Here is a 22,000-nt window from a genome sequence, read left to right on the forward strand (position 1 = left end):
AGAATAGAAAAAGAGGAGAGAAAGAAGAGAAAGAACGATCTTCTAACAAATCTGAATCGTTTACATAGATGGATACTATATGTAGACTTATCAGATCTGATAAGAGCCGAACACAGTAACATAGAAAGATTGTGTGAGGGGATGGTGTACAGAAATGCACGTGTGATGAAGAGGAAAAAACTGAAGAAGAATTCCAATGGAAGTTGTTTTCCGTTATCGGAAGTGTGTTCTATCACATTTCAGTTGTTTTTAGTCATATTTATGACTGATGTTCCATTTAATTTTGAAAAGTTTCTTGTTAGAGCCAACCTTTGTTGGAAGCTTCAGTAAAAATAGAAGGAAAGATAGGGCCAGAATAAATAATCATCCCCAATTTTTTTATATTTTATTGTATTTTATTTTTAATACAAGTGATAAATACAAACAACGCAGTTATAAATGATGCCAGATCAATTATTCTGTTAAGATTTTGATCTAATAAATATTTTTTTCACTATGTTAATGGGAAAAACAACCGCAGACTTCTACTCTAACCTGCATGGGCTTGTCCAAAAGAAGAAACCTCATACATTTCGTCAACTTTTTTTTTCAATTGGTAATAAATATGCAGTTAACGGGTTTTGTGCTGGCCTCAGCGGTGCCTTCTAAGAATTTTTCCTTCCATTGTCCTAAAAGAGAAATGCACGGGTTCCAATCAACGATGAAACAACTGATACAAGCATAGAAAAATGCTAGGACTGAAAATTACACGAATTCTTATCCAAAATCTAAGAGCAAACAGAAAGTACTTTTGAACTTTTAAATTTTAATAATTTTAATTTTAAAAAGAGTAGAACTATTTTGGACAGTTTTTGGAACTGTAATGGTACTCTAAATGAGTGATAAATGATTCACTTTAAATCATTCCGTTAGAATTTCCACAATATGAAATTATACCTCAAGGATTCCTAGAATCCGTCAGTGGTTTTGATAGCCAAAAGTTTATGGAATTTGTTGACTATTCTCACCTTCATCTTCATTTAATAAAATAAACGGATAGAATTTATATGAAGTGCAAAAAAAGAGGTTCAACACAGTTGAAAACCAGCAGGATATGGGAAGGTGGCATACAGGCCGACGTGGCAAGAATGGCGCCGAATCGATCACTTTTTTCTGATCAGACTCAAAGTTCAGTTCTACAGTCTTGAATTTTCACCAAATGTTAATATTTATGAAAGAAACCACACCTAAAAATATTCTGCAAGTAGAGAAAGGGAAATTATAACAATTTTTTTTCAAGAACTCATAAAAACCTCTTTATTTCTTTCTGCTGCTCAGGTGGACCCTAGTCGTTTACAATCACAGTAATTTTTCATGTTCTAGGTAAGGTGCATCGGTTCTAGGATATTGTTTATTCATTATTTTATTTTATTCATTATTTATTTTATTATTGTTTCTTATCGTACTTCACTGTTCCATATTCATATCTCTATGGGAATTCTGATATTTCCTTTCTTCTGATCCTCTCTCTTCACCTTTGTATCCAACGGCTTTCGTTTTGAGGGAATATATCGCTCATAGTTCCTCTTATCCTTTATTTCTCACAAATATCTTTTTTCATTCTTTAAGTGCATCTACTTTTATTTGTATATAAGATATGTATAATGTAAGATGCCATCGATATTTTTTTTTGTATTGTAATGTTCTCATATGTAAACAAAGGAATAGCAATTATTTTTTTTTAGTTTCAGGAAGAAAATGTGAATGGAAATAAGCGACAAAAATATGAGAAGAGACACTGGATAAAGTTGTAACTCCCTTTACAGGTTACTTTTTTCAGAACCGATTACAAAGTAACAATTTCAGCATCCTACTGCCTTAAACTGTCTTATTGCAATATTGTTCTAAATCTAGGTTTTTGGATCCTCGAAAAAGGTCAAAGAATTTCATAGACCTAAAATAAATACTCCAGTATTGTTACTATTTTCATCGTAAGCGAACAATTCTGTTTCTGAACCAGAATTAAGTGCATAACAGAAAGAAAAATATACAGTAAATGAGAACTTTGAGTGAAATGTCGGCGGAACGCTCCCTCACACGCGTTTTTTTTTTGAACAACTAGCGAGGCCTTTTGAGTTGAAGTTCTTGTGATGTGCCCTGTGATTTTAAGTGCAAGTGTTTAAGTTCAAAGTTTTTCCCCCAGTTTTGATGAGAAAATTTGAACAACGATATTCGGCGTTGTTCCCGGGCTTCGCGTGGGAAGCACTTTGTTGATGGCGATGGCGCGTTCGCATAAATTTGCCGCCTTCGTCCAAATCACCAGTTAAAGAAAGGACATTTTTCAAGACATGCCAGGAAATGTGTAACTAAGGCCACCGGCATCGAATACATTGTGATCAATGGCGACATATTAGTGTTAGTTTAAAATTGTAAACAATTTGTTTTTATACATAATAATGTAAGAATTCAACCATTAAAGTTTTGGTTGAATTATTTAGTATGATACGGTAGAATTTCGTTCAGATTCATTTGTAATTCTTGGGATAAATCGAAGTCGTTATTCACGAATCTACTAGAAAAAAGAGCGAGTTTCTTATAGAATTGAATAAAATCCCATGTGAATATATCAGCTACGATTTTTAAAGGGTTTAAATGTTTTTTTTTCAGCTACTGGATTTTTTTCGATTTCGTTCCAGTTAGTGGATTTTTTGGGGGCTCTACTTTTACAAAAAAACCATATGTTACCGTAAGGTGAAATAGGCGAAGATTAATAGAAAATGAATTTTTTTTTACTATAGTTCTAGTTATAGTTTTTGTAAGAAGAGCAAATAACAAATTTCTAGAGTTGTCCTCGCTTTAGTGGTGCCAGAATGATATTCACATGGCTGAATCAATCTGTTCAATCCACAATTTGTTCAAGTTTTTGGTCTCTAAGGTGTACAAGATTAGACGAATTTATACGCAGTATTTAAATGAATGTTTAGCATAAACTAAAAAATTAAAAAATTGTTGAATTTTCCCGTATATATGTGTACAACACATAGCTGTTATTTGTTTTTATTAATTTCTGTAAGATTTTCCCCATATATCAGACTGTTTTTACTAGTTCATATATAGTTTCCACAATTTATTGCATTTTCTTTGGTACTTATTCTACTACATTGGTTCAAGTTATTAATTAGGAAATTCTTTGTGGGAAAGAGATCCTTTTCTACAGGATCAGAGTAGTGATATGAAGTTCTCCACGAACAAGTTTCTAGAAGACTCACTAAAATTGATCCAAACTTTCCAGAATCTTATATTTCTTCAGGAACTGAAACGGATAACATATACAGTTGTAGATAGGGGTTTTTCATGAAAACCATTGGTCTACATAGAGTTCTTTCAAATTGCCGGAAAAGGTCAGATGTTTTTTGCCCAGCTTGGCCTAGTTCAATCGGATTACAAATCAAATCTTAAGAGTTGAAAAACTTGAAAGCGATGAAACATCACACACATTTAAAGAGGATAATATCCTGTAGAATTGGTGATATTATCCAATATTCTTATTTTCGATAGAATTCCGAGTTTGATACATTTTTCCTCTGAAAATCAGGAATTACTGTCGCTATCAAAATTAATATAAATTAGGTAATTTCATCAATGTTTGAGCTACATATAAATGAATTTTCATTTAGAGAAATATTTTACAAACACAGACCATACGAATAGCTTAGTTAATTCTCGTTTACAATTTCCACCTGTTTCCTTGGATCTGTTTTAATATTAACTAAATATTATTTATTTCCACAAATCAGACTCTTCATATGATTGTTAGAAACACTGATAGTAGTCAATAAATGAGAAATACTGACATTATAAGGTCTGCGATCATAACCCTACCGAAAATCTGCCAGAATATCTAAAGATTGGCTTTTTTTTAGCAAGATATCTGCCTTTCGCTTAACCTTTTCTGATATATTGCCCTCACTTGTTCAGAATCATCAACTAGACCATGTGTGACAACACGGAATATCAAGTCTCAATTTTATCATAAAATTTTGACAGATATAAGGAGTTGTGAAGCAGACGCATCCATAAAAAACGTCCCAGTGGTGGCAGTAAACTATAAGCTGACAGATCCATCGCACTATATGAACCCTACAGGAAGGACTTTCAGGAAGAACTAGAACGAACGAATTTGTAGGGGAAGAGGACAGTCCACTCTTTTTCCTCAATATCACATAAACATAATAAAAGCAAATCATTTATTCAGTAATACTGAATATGCACAAATCTAAGCGAAAAAGAGATTCCAGGTGAGATTAATTACTTAGCTAGTCAATAAATCAATAGTAGATTTCTCTGTCGCACTTCGGATCAAATCATAAAATCTAAAAACAGTGGAATAAACTGCTCTAACACCTACCCGCTTATAACACACAAATTTGACGTCAGTTATGATGTCGTATAATACTGATAATCAGGCAAATGTGCAAATAATTGTTGTATAATAATAATTGTAAACACTATATGCACACATATAGATTGACAAAATATTGCTAATCATCATCGTCATCGTCAGCTGGAACGAAGATCTCGTTCTCTTCCAGGTACGACGCTCCTTTATGGGCGATAAAACCACCAAAGTACAGCGACGAGACGGCTACGAGGCATAACTGGAAAGTAGCCGTAATTACTTGACACTGTAGGTGTAGTCTTTCGATTTTGCAAGGTAACAAACAAATGTTTACATATCATACTCATAAGAAAAACGTATAGATAATGGAATATTGGGTTGTAGATACCCTATATCACCGTTTTTCTACCAGTTCGAACGATCGCTTAAGAAAATAGTTCAGATGAATGATGATAACGTGTTTGCGAGCGAGATTTTAAACAGGAAGTGACGTATTTCTCAAATCGGATAAAAGTCCGTCCGGAGACAACGAGTGGCTGAATGAATGTATCCATGAGCCAGACTGTAGCTATTTTAAAGGTGATCTTGATAGATGTGCTTGAAGGAAAAAGAAACCAGAAGAGATAAAGATGAGAGATCGCAATATAACATTTAATTGGAAAACATCGAGATTATTGAGGTTTTTTGAGCGATACAGGTGAAACAAATTCGCAGATGTTCAATTACTGGTAAATTTACATCGATATAATCAGCAAGTCGATCGACTTTAAGCCATAAAAATTTGTTCATCGACCCTTCAAACCGACTTTAACAAATGCTATTAATATGAAACTTTATGTTACCATCACGCATGATCAACGCTCAGGCTATTTCTAACTAAGTAATAACTATTTAGTTATAAACCTCAGAATCGCAAACCTATAATGAAAAACAACTCACAAATTGCGTTAGGCACGATTGTGATCGGTTGGCTCAGGCTTCCGCGTAACGTAACGCGTTTAGTTAATAAAATCAGAAACGTGAAAAAGATCAATACGTTTGATTTTGAGCTATTCCTGCTTATCTGTACATCAAGGAAACAGATTTACGCAAAAAAAAAACCGCAACTACTTAGATAAGGGAAGAAATGCACTTGCAGGCTCTGCGCTAAAAAAGATTATGGATGAAGCACTCCTGATTTTTCTTTTAAATATGAAAAGGAAGTTTATAAGATCACTACAATAAACGATTCGCTTCGAAAGAAACAAAAAGGAGAAAAAAGTGAGGCAATAAAAAACTAACCCTCAACAATACCCCTCGATTCTGCACTGGTCTTAAACCAACTCCTTTTACGGTAGGTCCAACGTACCCGCCTGAAAAATAGAAATTATTATCGTAATGGTCCGAAAATGTTTCTTTCTCAACCACCAAGTAGTTTTTGCAGGCGGAACGACAAAAAGTTGAACACTCTCACGGTATAATATTTCAAGAAAGCAGCTGTTACCGATCAAACATTGTGTGCAAATATTTGCGTTAGGATAAACTTAAAAAAGTAGAGCATGACCTAATAATCATAAATAAAATTTTGGCACCAAATAACTAAGAACAAATCAAGCAGAAAGATGATAGAAATTGACGAAGAGTCCTGGTATAAAATTGTGATTTAAAAAAACAATAAGAAGAGAAATTGTGAGCAGCGAAAACAATTGCTATGGAACTGAAAGCATTTAGAAGTTAATTCTTACCAGATGCAGCAGCTTGGTCAAAGTTCTGGAGGACCAGTCGTAAAATCCCTCTAGCAGCTGCCTGGATGTTCATACACGATGCTAATATCTAAAAAAGATACAAACTATCTGCAAATACAATTATCAACAACATAAATTAATAAAAACCTTTTCGAAAACCTATATAAAACAAAGGGTATAAGGGAAATTGTACGAGAATGTCGTATAGGAACAACGTATTACAGCAATAGAGAAGTTCTTATACAGATGTAATGTAATTAATCACATAGTATCATTCTTCTTTGCAACCGAGAACATAAAGAAAGAAAACTGACGAGGGTGTATTACGATACGCGAGAACGTAAACGGACATGGATGACGTCAAATGAAGAAAAACGTCTGGAAAACATTACAAAAAGAAAAGAAAGAACCGTGTTATCAAAGGCATTGACCCCTTTAGCGTTCACCTTGATATCAGCTTGTGAAAAAAAAGGATACAAATAGTTCTGGAAACATGAAAATTCCACGAAACCACAGCTCCTACTGACACATGAAACAACTGTGATGTCCAAGCAAAAAAACCTGCCCACCGATCGATTCTCCGCGAGGCCAACATGTTTACAGCCGGCGGCAAAGAAATTACGATTAGAGCGCGTTTATAGGTCTTAATCGGACATATTCATAGGTGCTAGGATTCATATTACAGTATGGTAAGTGTACTTTTAATAGTGAATCTCAAAAAATATGTTAAACTATAAGAACGACTATTAGAATTCTTCACAAACGCTGATCATTCCTTTGATTGACTAACATTCCTCCATTCGGAAAAGAAAAACTTGCTTTGTGATTTTTATGTGATTATAAAGCAATAAAAAGATATATTTCTATACGATATTAGTGTCCGGATAGGCTTTAACATTGAATTATCCATGATTTTATGCCGTTTAGTGATGAAATGTTGAAATTTTTACGCACATAAATGCTTAGGATTATTTTCTCTGGATTTACTATCCACATTCTTGGCTATGGGCTTCCTAGACTCTATATAAGCTTGAAATTTTCACTGCGTAGAATATTTTATGCAAGAAATATGGGTGAAGGAACAAAAGCTTGCTTCGTGCTGCATGCTTCCGAGAAGGCGGAATAATGGGATGGTTCTTTTTCTGGATAGTTTCTCTCGTGTTAAAAAGAACTGTTGGAATTCTTTTAAGGTAATGGGCAATAATTTTCTCTTCTTGTAATTAGACTCTCTCGGCATCGATACAACACAATTTTCAACCTTGGACTGTAATTAAAAGATAAACGGGGCAAGCATATCCGGAACTTAAAATTGGGATTCTAAGTAACGTTGAAGTTGGAGTATTTTCTTTTCTGTGAATACTTGTGTCCTGTTCAAATTTAATTAAAATAGTTACAAGTGAACTCTACGAAAATCTTCAGATTCTCATGGAGTTTCGTAGAACTGCTACATTACAGTGATGAAATACGTTATTATTCAGTAGGGACAGGGTAAAAAAAAAAACTCTGGTGAGATTTAAAAAAATTATTATGACCTCTCCAAGCAGCAAAGCATCTCCTCATATAAATATATACAGTAGAAAAGCTTTATTACGCTTTAAATAATACACTCAAATAGACTTTCCTGTGTTGTAACCAAATTGTATTAAAGAATTCAGACAACCATGTATCGACAAATACCAGTACAACGGATATGTTCTACATTTACTACTATTTCACCGAGTTTTTCATATGTCAACCGTTAAAAATTTGGGGCATCATCTCGGCGTATACGACGATGAAGTAAAAACGACTCTGTCTAACATAAAAATAACAACTGAGCAAATTGCGAACGCGAATGATTGGACCGTAGAATACAGACATGTGTACAATCAAGGCTATGTGATCACGTTACTAAAAAATTATTGACTAAAATTATTACGCCATTACTGCTGATACTGATGCATAAATAGCGAAATTTCACTATTATACACAATATTTTACTATATCTACACATCTATGAAGGAACGCGATCACATTTTGCCAAGTTTCTCTGACATTAATACGTCTGTGCAACATTTGTTGCCGGTTACTAACGACAAATACACACTCACATTTTTGGATCGTAGACGATCCATGTTCAGCTACGAAACAACGTATTTACAATGATAACATGGCTAAACAAACGACACGGATTTTTGTAGTCCTTAAATGCAGCACGTGATAACGTGATCTGCTATTATTCTGAAGCACCTCTGACATTTCTAAGGAAGTCGGAATAGTAGCGCTGGTTCGCTGTCCTGTGGTGGATCGTCAAGTCGTCGGTACAAGTCGATTCTGTTCTGTGCAGTCATGGATGTGTTAACAAATAGTGGTCGGTCGATGGGGACTCGATCTAAAAATAGCTTTTCTACACGGGATATTTCAAGAAAATTTGAAAGTAAAATTTATGAGTTATTTTTTTATGAATCATTTCCTTGTGGTTCATCCATGCGTTAGGTTGTGGATTTCTATGGTGAACAAACAAACTCGTGAATGAACTCAAGTGCTTTTTTAGCGGCGGAGAAAATAAATGAGTTGTGTGAATTGTTCGAGGTTGTGCCGGGTCCTCGAGGAGTAATCGCAGCTGTTCGAAATGAAAAACGTGGATGTATAGTGCTTCGCGGGAGAAAAAAAAAACTCTCTAGAACCCTGGCATCGAAAGCGTAGCCTAGACGAGAATTCTCCCACTTTACAGTTCAGATGAACTCGAAAACGGATTCATTTTCCTTGAAAAAATCGCTACGATTTCTTCACAAGGTTCTTTTCCAGAAGTCCATTTTACATAGCAGCACACAGGAAGCTCTCGAAACGAAAAAGTTTCTTCCGCAATAAATAATTATTCGATGTGGACAGAGACACAAAATGAAAAATACATAGCTATAACATGGCTAAATAACTGGTAATGTAATTGATGGACAAACGTCTCATAAATTAATTACAATTTTCTTGTAGTTTCAGAGCTTCCAATACTGTTAGCCTCGAAGAAATGTTGTTGAAATGTGTTCTTGGAGGAATTCCTCCAACAACATACTTACAACCTTTGCTTTTATTTTTTTTCTGGCTAAAATTGAAAATAAATAAGGAAGCCAAATAATCTGCGAAAGATGAGAGAGCCAAAAAAACTTTAGATTCTATACACCGTTAGGATTACTAGCAAAAAAAATATTAAAAGCATTAACATAGGAATTCTCCACCGAGAATTTCGCGGTAATCAAATTTGTTCAGAAATCTGACACAAAACTCGACACTTCATTATATTCAGCACTTAGGATAAGTGTTTTCCAAAAAAAAAAAAAAATGTTTCGTAGCTAGTTTTCTCTAAAGGTCGAAAAACCTTGAGATCCTCGAGAATCCCTCAACGCCGTCCTGTGGCCGAGCCTTAATGAGTTGACGTCGCGAACGTCCTCCGCAAATTTAATATTCGTCCCCTTCGCATTCCAGCGACGTTTTTTTTTTCGTAGCGTCATATTGTGGCTGTGGCAACGTGTGGTCGCATAGTTATTTACTCGTGAGAAACGTGAGTGAATGAGCGGGTAAGCGGCGGCGGGCGGGCGGCCGGACGCGGGGGTGCGGAGGCACACTGACTGAGGTCGGCCGGCCGGCGGCAGCGGCGGCAGCGGCGGCGGCGGCGGCGAACGTTGGCCTTTGCTCGGTCGTCGCTCTTCTCTCGATCTATTCTTCTTTTGCAGGCAACGCAATAATTGCCTTCTTATCGCTCGCAGACGTTTTCGATTCCATCAACGAATGCCAACGGGGGAAATACGCGGGAACGTACCGCATTTCAATGACATATAGCATCGATGCGCGCATATCCATGAAATAGTAATTGTTCGCTTTTTTTTTCGGGGCGGGAACGAGAGCGACGAGAATTATTTGATGGTTTTCCGTTAAAATGTTGGATGAAATGCGATTGCGAAACGAAAAGATGCCGAAAAACACCAGCTCACCTTGACCGTTTTGTAGGAACGACGACATATTCGATCCGACGCTTGGTGTGTTCTGAAGACATGATGCAATTTTAAAATTCAATGAAAATTTCAAGAGAATGAGTGAGCTGAATTCGAGGGTTTTTCTAGGATTAATCTGGGATGCGAGTCCAGAGAAATCGTGTAAAGGTGCAGTTAACACGAATGCCTACCTCACTTCGCTGAATATTCATGGATGTGTTTATGCCGAGTGGTTGTATTGAACCACGTAGCACCTCTGCTGACGACATGGTGGTATCTGCAAGCGAGTGTACTTTGGAGAAGACATCATCAGAAGCAAATCACATAAATATTACGAAGTTTCAAGCTATGATTGTGTGGACAAATGACGTGAGGAAAAACTTCAGGATATCCTATTCCGAGCGGGCGGTTGCCAGACTGGCTTTCAACCAAGCAAAACGATTTCAATATGCATTTGGAAAAAAAAACTGCAACAGAATGAGCGATGGGACGAAGCACACGGACGACAACAGGACGAGAATCGCGAATCCCCGGCGCCAACGTCGTCGCCGACCAGCAACGCGATCGCAGCCATGCGGAACACGAAAGTCACTGTTCCGAAAATGGATCTGGGCGTAAACATTTCTGCAACCTGCAGATCTAACGGCCGGGGCTGAGGCGGAGCGATCACGAGGGTGGCCCATCGCATCGTAGCCAACAACGAAGGACGCCGACGATTCTCGAGAGTTATCAGAGACGTCGCACTAGCCCAACACTACGTTTCTGGATATAGTCCAAGAATTAAACATTGATAAGGATCGTTAAGTGGTGGACGCTCCAAGTGCTATCAATGATGGCCGTCGAATCTCTTCTTTATATGGAAAAACAGGCGTTGGGTGTAATATGGAAAGTGTAAAGTAGTACATGGGAATTCAGAGACTACGGGATTCGATGATTGACTCAATGCAAAATGAAATGATGCAGTCTGGAATGAACGCCACTAAATACGAATCGGAGCACAGAAAATCAAGGAGAATGAATGAGCGATGGAAGAAAAAAAAAACCACTTCAATTACACATATATAGTCCTTTTAAAATTTGTTGTGAACGAGCCACATCATTCAGAAGTAAAGAGTGTTCAGAAATGACCTCGAATGAAGAGAATAGTGGAGTATAACTTGCCCACATCAATTCACTCAAAACAAAATAAAGAGAGTTCATTTGTAAAAAAAAAAGATGTACTGGTGAAAAATCGAAATTTTTGCTGCATAGAAGTGATAGATCAATTTGCGTTAATTATGGCAATCCTCAATGAATATTCATGGAAAACTCTATTCTACTGTTATTCTTTGCGACCTTTCGTGAAACTCATTACACGTATTCTATACATTGTTACTGAGGCAACACGCTTTTCTTCCGGTACATAGGAAAAGAAGGCGCATAGATTCGGTGCACCGGGGGCGAAACATTTTTTTCTCTTGAGAATAAAAAGTTGACTTAAAAGTGAGAATACTCTATTCTTTTCGAGGAATGGAAAGATTTAACCGGGTTTCTTTCACTTTTCTGAAAGCAGCAGCATGAAAAGAAATAGAATGCAAAGAAAAAAAAGATTATTTTCGAAGAAAAGTGACGTGATTTCAAAAATAGGATAAATAATTAGAAATTATACAGATATGAAATTGACTGTTTTTCACTCTTTCTCTAGAGACAGGTGCTTTCTTGGGTATTGTTTATTGTCCCCGGACGACTAACCCTGAAGAAAAGCTTCTCGAAGAGATTAGAGGAGGACTAATACGACAAAATATTTTTAATATATTCAGGAAAACAAACTTGATTAAACGAACTCTAACACATAGATATGGACATATTATGAATCACAATTCCTCTTCACTTTCCGAAAAACTCGCAATTATGCTTTTTTTTCGAAGAAATACATTCGTTATTGCGGAAGAATGAATGCGGAAAAATTTTCTTATAAGCCTGAGCCTTTCTGAACTTTTTACAGTTAGCAAGCCCTAGAAGTTATTGAAGCAAACATAAAAGGGAGGTACGCTCTGTCAAAGAACGTTCAATTTAAGAAAAATTCAAATTTGTTTCTTTAACCTGGAGATAAAGAAAAAAGAAACGTTTAATTAACAGACACAGAAGTATATGAGAAGTGGCACAGCTCAAGAATTACTTCTTCCATTTATTGGAATCAGCTACGGTTGACTACATTCCTGGACGTTTTCCCTTTCGTAACGAATAATTTCAGAAAATGAGCAGCTACCCAGGGACCCTCTGGAACTCTATTGCTACGAAAAGAAGACTCCATATCATGTCGTTCCATTTCAATCCGTCAATTTCAATCGTTCAAAATTGTAGGTTCCAGCAAAATTGGTTCGACCCTGATATATATCTTGTTAAAATGACCACTGGTTGTTTTTTTTTCGGTGCGAGAACAAAGGCAAACAATGATTGGTAGCCGTTATTCGCTGCCGAGTAAACAGGAGAAATGTTAACCCGACAAAGGTATAGGATTCGATTAAATAATAATAGTTATCGACGGTAATTCAAGCATGTAATTAAAGGGGAATTTTCGCGGCTGCAAATGACAGGAAACAGCTGCATGAAATTGAGACGAGTGCAGAGATCAACGGACGGTTAGACTCGAAATCCGACGTGAACAGCTAGCTGGCCGGCAGCGTGGCTGAGCGGTTCGCAGACTGACGGGCTGGCGTGTGTGCGTCTGTCTGTGTGTGTGTGTGTGTGGCCAGCTCGCAAACAACAAAGTGCACTCGGCACAACAGCCTCGCAGCAGCAGTTGAACGAGCCAAGCGACGACGTGAGTAGAAAAGGAATGCGAAGAGGGCGAGGAGGAGGAGGAGCAGTAGGAGGAGTAGGAGGGGTAGTAGTAGTAGTAGTAGGAGGAGGAGGAGGAGATGAAGGAGGTGGGAGGTGGAGCTGCGAAGTGTCAGCCAGAGTGATGACATTGAGAGCAACGTTCGTGGTGCGAATCTCATGCAAATAAATGCTACGAGTACGTGGAATGCTGAATCCATCAACATCACTTACGAAAATCAGAAGTTAATGATATTTTGACTTCTTCAAAAAAAGGAGGAGCGCTTTTCGAGCATTTTTCCGCTTTGTTCTCAACACTGCAAAACACTGGCCTCCGTAAGTGTTCACTACCGAGTGTTCACTTTTCGAGCAATTATATGCATAAACATTTCCGTTCAGCATGTTTATCTAGGTTTTTGGTTGGTATAAAATGTGTCGAGATTCGTGCATATATGTTGGTAATAAAATACAATACTTTTGCAAGTTTTTAGAAATTTTTTTAGCGAGTTCCGAGAATTGGGATCACGTACTGGGGTCATATTTTTCGAATGGCACCGTGGCTTTCGTGAAATTGTCACCTTTTACTCTATCGAAATCACTAGGAGTGTACAAATAAGACATATTAACCTTAAAATTAGACTAAACTAATTTAATTGAACGAATTACTGCAAACAAAACAAGGAGGGCAGACATGGATCAGTCGTATCAATCATTTCAAGATCAATCAGCTCTTATTATCATGGGATAAATGGATGTCCCTTCCATGAATAGTGAGACATTCCTATTTGAGTCTCAATGAATCATTGCTTAGATAAGAAATCTAGCTAAATGAACTTCTTCAAAGTCCCTCCATATTATTATTAAAAGAATTAAAGGAAGTGACACAACGAAGTACTTCTGCTACGGATATATTTCATATTATCAGTAATTTCGTTTAATTCAATACTGATATCGTTTCTATTCAAACGGTATCAGTATTGAATTAAACGAAACGCGGTCATCAACGCCCTTAAAAAGTCACCTGGAAATCAGAATAAGATAACTTTAAGATCTAGGTGAAATCCACAAATGATCAAGGATCCTCAATAAACAATCTTTCATCCTCTTCAACAATGTACATTTCGTGTTTATGATCACAAACGGAAAAGGAACTGTAAGCAAAATTAAATCCCCTACGCACTCTTTTTTTAGAGGCGCATTTTTTTTCTTTAGAGGCGTACTTTAAATGTTGTAGTCCCCTGTGACTCAAAACAATTTCATTGGGGGAAAAAATGAGAAAATCGAAGTAATCTCTTTCAATTCTCCTTCAATTCATGTTGAAGTAGAAGGTGCAAATAAGCGAACATTTGACTAAACGTCCAAGAGAACGTTTCCCATCACTCATCGTTGTATTGGAATATTGAAGAAGAACGCTGACGGCGCCTGGTAGTGCCAGAAGCTCATACGAATGTATTCGTTTTTTTAAAGCAACACTTGACTCACCTCATCGAATCAAAGTAGTCTCGCCAACGTTAAGGTCGGACGTATATTTCTGGATGACTAAACCATCGTTTGCGATTTTTAGTCGGGGACCGTCACTACCATAAGCAATGCGATGGTGTTATTTGAGCGAGCGGAAATGTCTACGTCTGGGTGAAAGGAGGTTGAAGAGTGGAGAAAAAAATTGCGCTGGCCGTATGCCAAATTTTTGTTTGGCTGCTTGCCAGAGAAGCGCGTGACCTTCGAGCAGGTTCATCGCTCACAGACCACACACATACACGCATATGTTCAGTTGGAGTTGAGCCATGGTAGCCATATGTTCCAGTTCTGCGATCTCATACTATTTTAAAATATAGTGGATAGAGTTTTACTTATTGTAGAGAAAGACATGGATTAAGAGGGGATGAAGGAATTCTGGAAGAACGCTTCAGAATATCCTTGGAGAAATTTCAATTGATTACTGAAATTCCGCTTAGTTTCCTTTTTGGCAGCTCGCTATGAATGAGGTATTCAAAGGGGAGGCAAATGAATCCTTGAGATATCACAGAGAAATTCCCGGAAACTGGTCGAAATCAGGGCCACAGAGCGTGTGTGAAGCCAAAAAACGCTGCCAAATTGCACATTCATGTTTCACACACGCCGAAAATGAATCCATGCAAACATTGGGAATAGGACGGCCAACGAACGCCAATTGTGCTTTTTTTTCGGCCGGGCGTGAATAGGGACTGCTCAGAAATTCTGATCCTCGAATGAATGCGGTCCATTTTCCAGTAGATATTTGTATGGATTCCTCTGCATAGACAAACTTTCGGCGGATTTAAAGTACAAACGTTATGTGAATAGCTAGGACCAAGTCATTAGAGAAAGTTTAACGTGAGCTGAACTCGGCTTCCCTGACGGCATACTCACTGCCCAACTAAATGTTCGAATAAAGGAAATGCATCCGAGGATAATTAGGAAACAATAAAAACTACGACTAATGAAGTGACTAGGCAAAATCCAATCGTCAATTCCTCTCAACAGCTGAAAACTACGAGAGGACAGTGTGTGGAACTCATCTTCTTTTAATTTTTGAAAAGGATCAACGACAACGATACGAGGATTTCCTGAAGAAAAACATTCACATCATGATAACAGCAATGGATTTCTCCAAGATACATAAGTAAGTAATTTTGCACCTCTGGAAAACCGCTGCAAAGTTCCTTAGGATATCTACCTGATTAGTCTAATTTGTGGATCGAAACACATGTCTTCTAGTAATGAAGTGTGGCCACTGACGAGACATCTTCCGCCGCAGGTGCAGAAGAACATAGGAGGAGCCGTGTGCGCTCACCTATATAGCCGCCATGAGATCAGAGAATGAAAATCAGCGGATCTCGGATTCCAATGATATCTGAGACTGAGGTCTGACTCAACACTGTGTGACTCGAAAGAATCACAAGAACGACATATGGAAACGAGGAATACGGCTTGTGATCAGACCACACTGTGAAGAATGAATACGCGAACTCGGCCGAGAGTCGTTTGAGCGTATCTTTTTGTAGTCATCACTCATGTGACCCATATGGGCGGAGTCTTAGAGTGATGCAACGAAAAAACTCTTCCAGATGGGAGGGAACTCCTACAGAAGATGTTCGTCCTTACTAAAGTGAAGTAACCACCCGAGAGAGAGAGCGAATCGTGAATCTGAGGTGATGAACCGACGCTAAATGGGACTTCAGGACCATCATTCCACGTAGAATGACATGGAAGAGACTGAGGGATACGTAGATAACAATTACATACATAGTCCCATGGTGAATAGCGCTAGGCATAAGAGAAGTTATCGGAGTTGAGTGGAAAGAAACCGATTCAGAAGGTTCTAGAAACAAAAAAAAACAAGAAGTGAAACGATCCAAGGTGCAAATGCAGCTTGAACATGCGCGATCTATGGCTTTATATATGGATTTCACGATATTTCAATGAAAAGCATAGAACGTCTGGATGTTACGTTTTTTTTTTTGCAGCTGATTCGCTTCGTGTGTATCCGGTCCGATACGAGAATGAATCATTTGGAATGGAATAATCCGAAATGTTTAGATCTCTGCTTCTACCGATTTCTAGTCTTCGAATGTCTTTAAGAGTGAACGGTTCTTATCAAATTAGTGAAGACCGACCATGAATTCTCTTGTAATTCTTCTTTCCTTTGGTCGCATGGTAATCGGACATGTCACGTATCGTTATTTTCGTCTCCTGAATCGTCCAAACATCAATTACAAACTGGAGAGCAAAAAGATACAGTAATATGATCGTATCAGATGTGCAGATGGATAACATCATTCATAATAATCTAGGAGAAATGAACATTTGAAAAGAATCTCCATAATTTATGCACATGTGTTGTGATACTAATAAAATCACAAAGAAATAAATCGAAATTATTATTTGCACATTTCCTGGATTTCCACCTTTAAGAGTTTGGTCAACTAGAACGGAAGCATACGAAGTTTGCTAGAGCTCGAAATCAATTCTTTGAGTTGTACTTAAATCCAAGAGATTGTAAATAGCGGAAAAACTGTTGCTGCAGCAAAATTCAGGATAAAAAAGTAGAAAAAAAGGTATCTAGTGTGTAATACCTATTATTCATCCATTTTGAAGAAAAAAAAACAGGTGAAACAACAAACTGCTTTTTTTCTTCGAAGAATTTCCATCATTCTTATTCTATCGTAAAGTCGAAAAAATTTCCTCGGACGAATACTATGTACGTACGCTTATATATAAAATGAAAGAAAAGTCCTAGTATTCGAAGTTCCAATGAATGTTTTGACAGTGGACGAAAAGCACGAAATGGTCCTCAACATTTTGCACGTTCTCACGACTATTCCTTCTTTTCCAGGAAGTGATGATTTGGTTATTAGGTGACGCAGCACTCAACATTTCTGTTTACAAAGCGGTTTTTCATTGAATGACTGAATGTTTACATAGTGTTTGTTAGCTGTTGCGATCCGATATACGGAAATGTACCATTATCATATTCTTGCCGTATCTTATTCAGGAGAGATACGGCAATTAGCGATGTTTTCAAAGTCATAACGTTTGTCACATGATACATTTTCGTGATAGCCGACAATTATTTGACGTGAGATACTTGCCGTACTTGAAGAAAGATTACCCGGGACGCACTTTTTCGACCTTGAATAACGGCGATTTCGTTCCAAACAACCACGATGGGTATCAAAACAAAGTTGTTGATTTGACCTCAATTCGATGAGCCAAGTAAGATTGTAGCAGACCGAATGATTGCAAATGATCACCGGCCAGTCGACTAACTACTAGTCGTCGGCGATGTTTGGGGCCCCCGTGCGAAGGTGGTGGTCGCTCGTCGCTCGTAACCACCTCAAAGAACGACTATATCCTTGTTGATCCGTATTATGATCGTTCTATGTGTTCACGCATTAGCCGCTGACCCCCCGGATTGAGTCACACGATCGCGTAAACAATGCTATATCACGAAAATGCTCCGCTACACATCATCACAAATACCAGACATTCCATCTGCTCTAAATGTGTAATAACACTTGATATGTGTCGTATTATATGAAAATCAAGGATAATGGCGATTTGTCATTTGTTATTTGCAATTCTTTTCAACGTTTTGGCGCATGTATCAATATCAACGAATAGCTAATTTTTGCTTATCGGATGATTCATAAAATAAATCGTTCTCATACAAACTATTTGCACAAATAAATCGTTTACCTCTTTGAATTCTCCGTGTGTTCTATGGACGCCCCACATTGAAATTGTCATCGAATTGTCATCTGAATATGAATAATGTGGAAATGGTTCGAATTAAATCCTTTCCAACGCTTCAAAGTACTCGAAAAGTGTTGAAGAAAAAATGTAGGAAAGGTAATTCTTTGATGCAAGCTCTGAGAAAAATGTTGCAGGAATTTGCACGGATTTCACGTCACACATTGTTTATAAAACCATAAATATTCATGAAATTCACAGAAATCATCCACGAATCTTTTGAATATGGAATTAGCTGACAAGTATATTGGTAGGATTGATGAATTTATGGGAAACGCTTGTGTTCAATGAGTTACCGAGAGATTTCGGGATATTCGATCATTACGTATAAGCACACGTACTTAATAAGATAGCGCTATATCACGAGATAAATGATGGATGGTCATCGCCATGTTTCCACGTGTCCGTACGATAATCAGAGCAACGATAATTTCCAGAATGTTCCGCGAATAATCCGTGAAAAACATGGATTTAATGGGTTCGATGATGACATCATTTGCTAGTATTAGACGCATTCCTGGTAATCACTTGCAATTTCATTTAAAACGTGGAAATTTGTTGATTTGCAGTCTGGCTACATCACGTCATCGTGTAGAATTTCCACATTTCTACTGACATCAGGATAGTAGAATTTCGAAAACAAAATCACCAATAACAGATACATACGCTGTAAAGTGATACGTTTTCTTCATAAACTATCGTCAAGTTAAAGTGGTAGAGAATAGCTCCAATATTTCCGGAATAGATTTTTGAGGGAGAGAGGGAAAAGCAGACAAAAGAGAAATAAAGGACTCTGACCGATTGAATTATCCATTCGAATGGAGGAGCAGCTCGGCCGAAAGAGAAAGTAATTAGGCGACGAAAGAGTTCCAACCTAAAACATAATTATGTATCATTCTGGATTTGTACAAAAATGAAATTGAATTTGTTGGATTTGTAAGGGAAATATGATCTATTAATGAATGTCTCCAATCACTGTCCTTAGAAATCTTCTTGTTTTTTTTTCTTCTATTTTTTTATGGTCCTTCAAAAAAAAAAAGAACAGAAGAGAACAACAGCGAAACACAAAGTCTTCAAATGCAAGCAATAAATAAGGGAACTCCTAAGAAGTGATGGTAGTGTAAAAAGTGTATATATCGGAAACAAAGAGAAGTTTTTTTATATCTAAATGTCTCCATAAAATACCATACTTTTTCTTTCCATTCGGAGAATATAAATTTGCTAGGCTCTGTTTGTCTTGATATCCAAACAAAGGTGTTCTTGATTAATTACTTGTGGGGAAGATAGACACGATCACAGAAAGGCAATTTCACTTTTTTTTCTGAATTTTTTAGAACTCATTTCCTTGGAAAAAACGGTCACAGCCTATCCTACTTTTCGCAGGATTTTTTTTTCTATTACAGAGTGATAAATATGACTGAGAGTGGAGAAAATTTATCTTCAGACATGGTAGGGACGAAGTACTGTATCGAACAATATTGCAACATTAACGATGAGCATAGAAGTCAAATCAAGTAAAAATACATTACCCTTTACGCATAATTCATATTTTTACAGTATATGAAGGGTCTTCTACTAATAAATCCAGTAGAAATCTCAAATAAACCTCAATCGCATCATCTGATGCGGTGGGAACGAATCCTGTATGAGCCATTAATCCCCATCGAAGCCATCTACGAAAAAGGAGAAGGATTAACGAATTGACGTAATCGTATGGATATCTTGCTTAACTTACCTGACATAGGATAATATCCTTTCTGCTATGCATATATTTCGACATAATATCCAGAATACCATAGTATGTAAGGCACCTTCACACCATACAAAGTAAATGAACGCTTTTACAATATACGTAGGAGTTTTCGATAAGGATATGGTCATCTAAAACAAATATCTAATTTTTTGTTTACCCTTAAATTCGAATCTACTTCGATATTTTTAATTTAACGGAAGTCTTCCATAAGGTAGGACCCAATAACAAAGAATTTCTCAAAGGAAATGTGGATCATACGACTAGGTAAGGGTGGAAGAGGATGAATACGGAAGAATCCACTGCACAAGCGTGGATTGTAACTTCATACTATGTGCACTTATATGGATGTACCTGGATTATAGATAAAAAAGACATTTACAATAGCGATTTGAAATTTAACAAATTATCAACACTAAGAAGTACTAAGAACAGTTACTAATTTACACAGTAATCAAACATTGATGGAAACTCTTTTAGTAAGCCTAAAATCAACTTTCAATGTTACTCCACAGTGCATCCAGAGTTGAAAAGTAGGATGGAGAAGAGAACAGGCAGCATTCTGGAAGAAATGGCTGTTGCGAAATAGTTGTTTCGCAATTCCAAGAAATATATAATGGCTTTTGTTATGGCCAGAGTGATTTCCAGGAAAATGTTCTGACATAACATTTGTTTCTTCAGCTATGCATGTAGATGGATCGAGACAAAAGTGATAATTTAACGTTAGTCTTTTTTCTTACGAAAAAGGGATAAAGAATTAGTGGATATATAAACATCAAGATTAATTTGAAAAACACTGGGATACTGTAAACAGAAAACAGCTCGTGGAAATAGTATGAAAAATGAAAGTTTTCGAAGAATCATCAAGTGTCTGCCATCATTAACAAAATGTTCCCTTATATTCAAATCTATGAATTCCTCATATGACAAATTACTGTAATGTGTTGAGAAAATAAATATTGATCGAAGTATTGGAAGCATCACTTTCGTCATAAATTTCTTATCTGAACAGTCACTAAATATCCCACATTTGGAAAGAAAATCCAGCAAAATGATAAGTTTAAAATAACGGAGACCTAACTGTGCCCGCGAAAATACAGAGAATTTAAAATAATCGGATATTTCTGTTTCTAGAAATGCAGGAAATTATGCTGGTGGTTTGGTTGGAATGCTGTTGGCGAACCATAAATGAAGAGTTCAATCCACAACCCATTTGGGAGGAATAACTGCGTAACCTCTCTTTGAATGCGTTGAGAAAACCTTCACGAAAAAAAAAAAACTAACTTTTCTGACCAAAAATGACTTACTCATATCTTCGCACCATTGTGATGGAATCTATTCAGAAATCCTTAACTTATATTATCTATTACCCACATACAATAGTTATGTGTTTGTTGGTATTAGATTCCTGGAACCTCAGACACTACATATTTTTCCCACTATGGTTGTTCACCAAGAAATCATGGAGCACGTAGAAAAAAAAATTCATTCGAAATTTTCTTGTTTACCAGAGAAGAAAACTCATCTTGTCGAGCTATTTCTGTTAAAATTGCACCCACTTCCGTAGATTCATGTCTTTGCATTTTTTCTTTTACTGTATACCCTTTTATGCAGTCGAAAATAAATAAATGAGCCCAAATAAATACAAATCTAGGAATATTGGTTGTACTATATATGTAAACAAGGTAAAGAAATAATTCGGGGAGCCCATAAGGGCTGAATAAAGCCTCAAATGATGGTTGAATTGTACATAGTTTTTTGCTACACGAGCATCCTTCTGCTTCTTGAGGAATAACACTTTACAGCAAAAACTATTGCCCTTTTCCCTCAGTCATCCCAGTAATTTTGTCACATTCAATTTTTTTTACATGTAATAGGTTATATAAATAGAAAAATGCCACGTGAGAGATAATATTGAACGAAAAAAAATTGGTTGATTACTCTTAGATAGGTGTAAACAACGCCGTTGACAAGGAAACTTTCATAATTTCAGGATGTTTGATTTTTCTAGAAAACTGACTTTTCATGTTTAAGACCTCACTCTTTTACAGTTTGTTAAGATTTGGAGGAAGCAAGATTACAGTAATTGTTGTTGTTGTTTGGCTCCTAGTAC

At 36.9% G+C, this 22,000-nt stretch overlaps 2 protein-coding genes across 5 annotated transcripts; both read right to left on the reverse strand.

The window, feature by feature from the left end:
• Positions 1–4,520: 4,520 nt before the first annotated feature.
• Positions 4,521–8,216, reverse strand: RB195_025864 (uncharacterized protein; the record flags this gene model as incomplete). Of its 2 annotated transcripts, XM_064214186.1 has the most annotated exons (4): positions 4,521–4,637; positions 5,660–5,730; positions 6,103–6,190; positions 8,193–8,216. In XM_064214186.1, 4 exons carry the CDS (start codon positions 8,214–8,216, stop codon positions 4,521–4,523), a joined length of 300 nt encoding a protein of 99 aa, XP_064070067.1. The 2 variants fall into 2 exon arrangements, with proteins under 2 accessions (XP_064070067.1, XP_013309507.2); XM_013454053.2 differs by lacking the exon at positions 8,193–8,216 and having other exon boundaries at positions 6,103–6,175.
• A 126-nt stretch (positions 8,217–8,342) lies between these two features.
• Positions 8,343–20,018, reverse strand: RB195_025865 (uncharacterized protein; the record flags this gene model as incomplete). 3 transcript variants are annotated; one of them, XM_064214188.1, is made up of 9 exons in its annotated part: positions 8,343–8,473; positions 10,068–10,119; positions 10,259–10,344; positions 16,502–16,577; positions 17,583–17,720; positions 18,084–18,145; positions 18,936–19,011; positions 19,744–19,810; positions 19,873–19,934. In XM_064214188.1, 9 exons carry the CDS (start codon positions 19,932–19,934, stop codon positions 8,343–8,345), a joined length of 750 nt encoding a protein of 249 aa, XP_064070069.1. The 3 variants fall into 3 exon arrangements, with proteins under 3 accessions (XP_064070069.1, XP_013309508.2, XP_064070068.1); XM_013454054.2 differs by lacking the exon at positions 17,583–17,720 and having other exon boundaries at positions 19,873–20,018; XM_064214187.1 differs by lacking the exon at positions 17,583–17,720.
• Positions 20,019–22,000: the final 1,982 nt, after the last annotated feature.

Source organism: Necator americanus, chromosome X, assembly GCF_031761385.1.
Source record: "Necator americanus strain Aroian chromosome X, whole genome shotgun sequence".
Classification (NCBI taxonomy): Eukaryota; Metazoa; Nematoda; class Chromadorea; order Rhabditida; family Ancylostomatidae; genus Necator; species Necator americanus.